At 42.5% G+C, this 8,605-nt stretch overlaps 1 protein-coding gene across 1 annotated transcript; it reads right to left on the reverse strand.

Annotated features, from left to right (window-relative positions):
* Positions 1 to 1,229: 1,229 nt before the first annotated feature.
* Positions 1,230 to 2,740, reverse strand: LOC136317496 (protein BEX1-like). Its single transcript, XM_066250219.1, has 3 exons — positions 2,587 to 2,740; positions 2,205 to 2,278; positions 1,230 to 1,855 (listed from the first exon to the last, which is right to left on the reverse strand). The coding sequence occupies exon 3, from the start codon at positions 1,848 to 1,850 to the stop codon at positions 1,464 to 1,466; it is 387 nt and encodes a 128-aa protein (XP_066106316.1). The 5' UTR covers positions 1,851 to 1,855; positions 2,205 to 2,278; positions 2,587 to 2,740; the 3' UTR covers positions 1,230 to 1,463.
* Positions 2,741 to 8,605: the final 5,865 nt, after the last annotated feature.

The raw sequence follows: 8,605 nt of genomic DNA on the forward strand, positions 1-8,605 counted from the left end.
ACCTAAACCCAATAGTTCTCCGTTGGACTTCTCATAAACATCTCTACATCTGGATATCCACTGATTTCACCAACATCCAGTTGAATATAAGGTAATTCTTTATATTCACAGGTTTTAAGGTACTGGTGTGAGAACTGCCTCAGACTGAAAGTGAGATGTGTTATCTCACACATCTTGTAAAGTTTAATGAACTAAGTAAGGAGGTTTCTTAGGAAAGAACTACATCTAAGGAAAGAGAACCAGACCAATAAGGTCTTTCCAGGATGTTAAACAGGGAGAGGGATTTCTCCACTTTTATAGAATAGCATGAAGATTCAATTTATTGTGAATTCCAAATAAATCAGTGGGACTCTCACCTTGAGATTTCTTAAATGTTTATCAATACTCAAGAGAACGAGAATGGTACAAAGAAGAAAAATGAAGGTATCTACCCCTTACATCAGGGGTCCCCAAACTACAGCCCGCGGGCCGCATGCAGCCCCCTGAGGCCATTTATCCGGCCCCCGCCGCACTTCCGGAAGGGGCACCTCTTTCATTGGTGGTCAGTGAGAGGAACATAGTTCCCATTGAAATACTGGTCAGTTTGTTGATTTAAATTTACTTCTTTATTTTAAATATTGTATTTGTTCCCGTTTTGTTTTTTTACTTTAAAATAAGATATGTGCATTGTGCATAGGGATTTGTTCATAGTTCTTAATAGTCCGGCCCTCCAACGGTCTGAGGGACAGCGAACTGGCCCCGTGTGAGAAGTTTGGGGACTCCTGCCTTACATTGTTTGAGTATAGGATGCACATGGCTTTAATTAGTTCCCCAAACAGCTGAATGGATTATATAAAGGGCTGGGTTATGTACATCTCAGTGGGAACAAGAGCTTGCAAAAAACTCGCAAACTTACTGCCTTAACAAGTACTCAAAGTAGCCTTGGAAGGTGACCACTGTCTTCATCTTGATAAATATAATAATCTTTAAAAAGATGTGTCTTATTATTAGAGATCCAGAGGTAAGCTAAAACTGGGACTCTGACACCAATGTTTGAGACCGTTTTTATCATGTGGTCAAGGTCTTATATTTGGTAATGTGTTTGATTTTTAAAAAATGAGAAAACAGGTAAGAAAATAGAAATTATTCATAATTCTATCATGAAGAGATGAACACTATCTTTTTACTTCATGTATTCTTTGACTGTGTATTCATATACTATATACAAGATCCGAAGTAAAAAATAAAAATGCTTTTTTAAACTGCTTTATTTACTTCACAATAGTAATGAGCATCTTTCCATGCAATAGGTAAACTTCCCTGCTGACAGAAACTTACACAATGGGTCAAAACACAACATTCAGTTAGAAGCTGGTAATAGGAAACCCACAGGATACACCAACAAAACTTTACAATGTACATTACAAACATGTAAGTTTAGGAAGCAGGTGTGTCTCCCTACTTTTCAGGGAAAACGTCAGGATTCAAGGCATAAGGCAAAACTCATCATGATGGCCTTGGTGAGGGGGGTCAGTGCTAACGGCCCGCAGAGTGTGACTCAATTGCTTCCCCCTCAGCTTCTCCATCAGCTGTCTCATCTCCTCCCCAACCCTTTCCATGTTCTCGGGTCTCATCCTGGCCTGGGGCTCTCCCAGCCGCTGACCCCCGTCCCATCTGTACTGCAGGATGGGCTGCCTAACACGGAACCGCCTACGGTTCCCCCTGGGCTCACAATGTTCGCCAGCGACCACAGGGGGGGCCAGCGGCCCTCCTGTATTAGCAGCCTGCTCCTTCTCGTCCTTTCGTTCATTTTCCTGCTTGGCATTTTCCATGTTGAGATTTTTTACCGCTTGTTCCTCTTTGGACGCCATTGCTCCTAGGAGACAAGAGACAGGAGAGACTATTTTATTGGTGGACTGATCAGCACCGAGGACAGAGGCCCTACTATGCATCTTACAAGATTGAAAGCACTGGATTTCAAAGCATTTTCCCCACCTGAGAGGCTCCCGACGCCCTCTAGGGGCCCCCAGTCCCAGATCTCCCCCCTCCCTCTGACTCCCCTCCCTCTCTCGCCCCAAACCCACCATTTTCCCTGCGATCCAAGCCCAGGCCTCTGCAGCCACCAAAATGGAGGACGGCGTGGGGGGTGGGGTAAAGATTTGGGGTCTCGGAGCTCTCCACTCGATCTCCACCCCTGCACTCCCACCAGTGTCCCGCGCACCCACCTGGGCCTATCCTTGTCGGCTGCTCTCCGCTGTCGTCGCGAGCACGCGCCGCTGCCACACTTGGGCCCGCAGACCTGCAGGGGGGGAGCGGGGCCGCTGCAGCCCGGCGCCTGGCGCCCGCCCCCTCCCCGCCGTGAGCACCCGTCCAGCACCGAGAGGGACGGGGGCGGGGCGGGGGCCGAGAGGCAGGTTGTTTCCGAGGGGTGGCCGCCTGGGGACCCCCGCCCGCCCCGGGGAACGCTCTGCACTTCCCCAGACACGCGTGGGGCTGCCCTGGGGCGTGGGGGCGGCGGTCCGTGCGCGGCTTCGCGACCCCCGGGAAGACACCGCCGGCCAGGACCACGGTCCACACCCGGCCCAGGGAGCCGCCCGGGTCCCTTACCTGCTCTGCCTCCGCCTCTTGGGGATCCCCTGCCCGCGCCCTTAGGACCACCGGGAGCAGAAAGCGACAAAAGAAAGCGACCAAGCCACCGCTGGGTTTGGCTCCGGCGACGCGCGCGCCACTTAAAGTAGCCTGGTCACGTGAGGCTTTCGTCACAGCCAACGGAGACGCCTCTGTCCCGCCCCCCTCCTGCTTCGGGGTCACGCAGAGCCCTGCGGCCCTCACACCAGCCCTACCCCCACTCCTGTTTCCTTTCAATAACGTCAGCGCGGACCCCGTCGTCGTTCCCTCTTTGTGCATTCCTGGGTCTTTCTCTGCTGCCAGGGAAGAGCAGGATCTTTTCAGGGTACTATTGTCCATTCCCACTGCCTCTCTGAGGACTTGCCTCTTCCTTCCCGAGCTCCCAAGACACGCCTCCTTCCACCTGCTGTCTTTTTCTGCTACCAATATTCTCCATTTTCCTCCACTAAAATGCGTAGAAGAAATGGGTCAGGAAAAGAGCTCAAGAGAGTGGATTTTTAAAAATTCTTAATATCTCTCTGTTCTGATCCTTTTATATTAAATGAGAAATCAATACACTTTTATGAAAAGAAAAAAAGGTGTTTTATCTGAAAAACTGTGTGTGTGTGTGCGCGTGCGTGTGTCTGTGTGTATGACAGCGACAGAGAGCGGGACAGCTAGAGACAGAGAGACAGAGAGGGAGAGAGATGAAAAGCATCAATTCTTTGTTGTGGCTCCTTAGTTGTTCATGGATTGCTTTCTCGTATGTGCCTTGATCGGGGGCTACAGCAGAATGAGTGACCCCTTGCTCAAGCCAGTGACCTTGGTGAGCCTTGCTCAAACCAGATGAGCTCATGAGCCCGTGCTCAAGTTGGCGACCTCAGGGTCTCGAACCTGTGTCCTCCGAGTCCCAGTCCGACACTCTATCCACTGCCCGGTCAGGCTGAAAATTAGTATTCAAGTTGGAAAAAAACTAACCACCTGTTTCTTCTGCTAAGTTCTTATATAAATATAGACTGTACAGGCAGCTACTCTTTTAGAACCTGAAATGGACAGGGCAGCTGATGGCCCCTCTTGTGAGGAGCCCCTAGATGCATGAGGCCCTCCCATGAGGTGAACTAATGTGTATATAGTGCAGTAGAGCCTTGGCTTTTCAGAGCTACAACAACAACAAAAACTTCTTTAAAATTTTTGGTTCAAAAGGTAAAAGTATATCTTTATTGGCAAACCTCAGGATCATGTATGTATTTAGAGAATTCTTATCGGGTCTACAATAAAACTACTATAGAACTAAGAACTTAATTTAGCAGGGCTGCAATTATTGATATACAAAAAAACTCAACTATATTCCTGTATGCTAATAATGAATAAGTGGAAATTGAAATTGTGTGTGTATAAAATTTGTGATAGCTTCCAAAAAGAGAAAGAGAGGAAGGGAGAGAGATGAGAAGCATTAACTCACAGTTGTGGCACTTTAGTTGTTCATTGATTGCTTCTCACATGTGCCTTGACTGGTGGGGGCCTCCAACCAAACCTGTGACTCCTTGCTTAAGCCAACAACCTTGGACTCAAGCCAGTAACCTTGAACTTTAAGCCAGTGACCTTTGGACTCAAGCCAGCAACCTCGGGATCATATCTATGATCCCACACTCAAGTCAGTGACCCTGCGCTCAAACTGGATGAGCCTGCACTCAAGATGGCGACCTCGAGGATTTAAACCTGGGACTTTACTGTCCCAGATTGACACTGTTTTCTGTACCACCACGGGTCAATCAGGCTTGTCACATATTTTTATGCATCTATTAAAATTATGTTGTTTCTCTTTTATTCTGAAAATAAGTGATGTGCATTGTTTGATTTTTTAAAAACGATTTTATTTATTCACTTTAGAAAGAAGAGAGAGAGAGAAAGAAGCGGGGAGGAACAGAAAGCATCAGCTTCCATATGTGCCTTGACCGGGCAACCCCAGGGCTTTGAACTGGTGACCTTTGCGTTTCAGGTCGATGCTTTATCCACTGTGCCACCACAGGTCAAGCTGCATTGCTTGATTTTTAAATGTTCAACTAACTGCATTCCCCTGAGGTTAACTTCAGTTGGTCCTCATTCTTTTTACATATCGACATCATATGCTAGTAACTTATCAAGATGAGGATTTTTGGATTGTTTATGAGGGTATAGGGGTTTTTCCCCCTTTTTGCTATATCCCTCCACCTCGATTGCCCAACTCCCCTGCCCAACATCTGTCAGCCTGCTTTCTATGTATTAGTCTGTTTCTATTTTGCTTGTTAGTTCATTTTGTTCATTAGATTTCACATATAAGATTATTTCACTTAGCATAAGGATCTCCACTTCCATCCATGTTGTTGCAAAAGGGAAGATTTTATTCTTTTTTATGGCTACATAGTATTCCATTGTGTAAATGTACTACAGCTTTTTATTCAATCTTCTACTGATGAGTACCTAGGCTGTTTCCAGTTCTTGGCTATTGTAAATAATGCTGCAGTGAACAGAGGGAGGAATATACTTTTTTGAATTAGTGTTTTGGGATTCTTAGGATATACTCCCAAAAGTGGAATCACTGGGGCAATAGGCAGATCCATTTTTAATTTTTCAAGATAACTCCAAACTGCTTCCCACAGTAGCTGTATCAAACTGCAGTCCCACACAGTGCACAAGGGTTCCCTTTTTCCACACTCTTACCAGCACTTGTTTGTTAATTTATTGATGATAACCATTCTGACAGGTTTGAGGTGATATGTGATTGTGGCTTTAATTTGCATTTTTCTGATGATTAGTGACGTTGAGCATCTTTTCATATGTTTATTGGCCATCTTTATGTCCTCTTAAGAAAACTGTCTATTCAGGTCCTTTGCCCATTTTTTAATTTTTTTTTTTTTTTTGGTGTTGAGTTTAAAAAAAAATTTGTAATATTTTCTTATAATCCCTTGTACATTCTTTATAGTCAGTTGTTACTCATCCTCTTTCATTTCTGGTTTTATTTAGTTGGAGCCTCTTTCTTTTTTTTGTGATAAGTCTGGTTAAAGGTTTCTCCATCTATTTTATATTTTTAAAGAACTTGGTCTCAGATTCATTGATCTTTTGCATTTTATTTTTAGACTCTCATTTATTATGCTTGGATCTTTATATATATTTCTTTCTTTTTACTGCTATGTACTGCTATGAATTTCCCTCTTAGGGCTGCTTTCATTGTGTCCCGTAGATTTTGGGTTGTTTAGTTCTCATTTTCATTTTTTTCAAAGTATTTTTTTATTTCTCCCTTGATCTCATTGTTAACCTATTCATTGTTTAGTAACATGTTATTTACCTTCTATGTGTTTTGCGTTTTTTATTTTTTTTGGAATTGATTTCTAATTTCATACCATTAATGAAATTGGAATGCTTGATATGATTCCAGTTTCCTTAAATTTATTGAAACTTGGTTTCTGTCCTAATATGTGGTGTATCCTAGAAAATTTTTTATGTACACTTGAAAGGAATGTGTGTTATGCTGCTTTGGGGTAAAATGCTCTGAAGATATCAATTAAATCCATCTCATTCAATATATCACTTAAGGCTACTGTTTCCTCATTGATTTTGGTTGGGAAAAATCTATCCATTGAAGTCACTGGGGTGTTAAATTCCCCTTCTTTGATTGTATTACTGTTAAGCTCTCCATTTATGTCCATATGATTTGCTTGATATATTTAGGTGCTCCTATGTTGCATGCATAAATGTTTACAATACCCTCTTGTTGGATTGCTCCTTTTGTCTCTTACTATAGTCTGTGTTTATAGTCTACTTTTTCAGGTATGTTTGCTACTCCAGCTTCTTTTTAAATTTCCATTTGCATGAAATATATTTTTTCATCCCTTCACTTTTAGGCTGTGTCTATTTTTTGTTCAGAGTTAAGTCTCTTGTAGATAGCATATATATGAGTCTTGTTTTCTTTCTTTTTTGTAAAAAAAAATCCATTGATGTAAGAGAAATAGAGAGAAAGGGAGGGGGAGGAAAGAGAGAGAGAAGCATCAGTTCATTTTACTTAGTTGTTGCATTTAGTTTTACACTCATTTGTTGCTTTTCATATGTGCCCTGATCAAAAATTGAACTTGCGACCTTGGTACACAGGGACAACATTCTATCCACTGAACTACCCAGCCAAAGTCTCTTCCTTTTTTTATGACCCATCAGAGAAGCTCTTTGCTTTGACCCAGGGATTGGTTCCAGGATAAGAATGTGATCTAGTCTGGGCCAATAAAAGGGCTTTGTTTCCTGATCTATTCAACTATCTTTTGGAGCATTTGAGCCATTTACATTTAAAATGATTTGATAGGTACATATTTATTGTCATTTTATTGTTTTAATTGTGTTCCTCTTGTTTCTTTTCCCCTTCTCTTTCTTCTTCTCCTCCTCCTCCTCCTTCTCCACTTCTTCTTCATCTTTCTCTTCTTCCTTAAGCAAACACTTTAATATTTTTTGTAATACTAGTTTATTGGTAACAAATTCCTTTAGCTTTTTCTTGTCTGTGAAGCTCTTTATTTCTCCTACAATTTAAAGTGATAGCTTTCTTAGGTAAAATAGTCTTGGTTGTAGGTCCGTCCTCTTTATCACTTTGAATATTTAATGTCAAACCCTTCTAGCCTAAAATGTTTCTGTTGAGAAATCAGCTGGCATTCTTATGGGAGCTCCCTTGTAGATAATTCTATTTTTCTTCCTGCTTTTAGGAGTCCCTCTTTGTCTTTAAGTTTTGCTGTTTTTTATTATGATGTGTCTCAGTGTGAGTCTCTTTGTATTCATCTTTTTGGTACTCTTTGTGCTTCCTGGGGTTGTGTGTCATTTCCCTTCACCAGGTTAGAGAAGTTTTCATTCATTATTTCTTGAAATCGGTTCCTTCTGGTACACCTATGATACAATGTTGTTACGGTTCATGTTGCTCCAAAGGACCTTTAAATTTACCTCATTTAAATTTTTTTTTCCTTTTTGCTGCGTTCATTGAGTGTATTCTGCTACTTTGTCTTCCAAAATCACTGATTTGATCCTTTACTTCATACAAACTACTGTTTATTCCTTCATGTGTATTCTTCACTTCAGATATGGTATTCATAATTTCTGACTGGTTCTCTTATGGATTCTATGTCTTTTTTCATGTTATTGTAGTTCTCACTAAGTTCACGAGCATATAATCATAATTTTGAACTCTATATCTGATAAATGGTTTGCTTCCATTTCATTTAGCTCTTTTTCTGGAGCTTTCTCCTGTTCTTTAATTTGGGGCATTTTTCCTTGTCTTTACATTTTAGCTTCCTCTTTGTGTTTGTTTCTATGTGTTAGGCAGATCTGTTATAACTCCCATTTTTAGTATTATAGCCTTATATAGTAGGTGCCTTGTGGGACCCAATGGGGGAGTCTGGAAGAGTGTTTGTTATGTGGATTAAGTGAAATCCCTTGCTGTAATTGAGTCTTGATTGCTATTGGCCCTTTCAGCATGGTATAGACCCTCAAGCTGGCTAAGTGTGAGGATCAGTCCCAACCACAGTGTATGAGCTGTTGTGCAGGTGCTTACCACACAAAGCAGAATTTGCCTCAGGAAGGTCTGGTGTCTGCTGAGATCGCCCTTTTGATATGCTTCTTGTGAAGTGAATAGGATCTTGCTTTGATGTCTGAAGCTGACCTTTGGGTATGTTCTGGGGCCTTTTAGGAGGGACTCTGGTGCAAGCCAATGTCAGATGCTGCTTTGGCTGGCCTTGGGCAACCCGTTTGAAGTTGCAAAGTGATCTACAGTTTGTGGTTGCCTTTGCTGGGCCTTGTGTATGCAAGAATAATCAAATTGTGCACCAAGGCTGGCCTTTTCCAGCACTAAGCCCAGGGGCTAATCAGCAAAGGTCCCAAGGAGCTCACAGGCCCACCTCTGTTTGCCTTTGCCAGTCAGCTCTCTGTTAGGATCTGTCACTGAAAGATCTTCTGGCAGTACTCAAGTTGCACAAGATAGATTCTCAGTGAGTCACTAGATAGGGGCAAGAAG

The sequence above is a fragment of the Saccopteryx bilineata genome, chromosome X, assembly GCF_036850765.1.
Source record: "Saccopteryx bilineata isolate mSacBil1 chromosome X, mSacBil1_pri_phased_curated, whole genome shotgun sequence".
Taxonomy (NCBI): Eukaryota; Metazoa; Chordata; class Mammalia; order Chiroptera; family Emballonuridae; genus Saccopteryx; species Saccopteryx bilineata.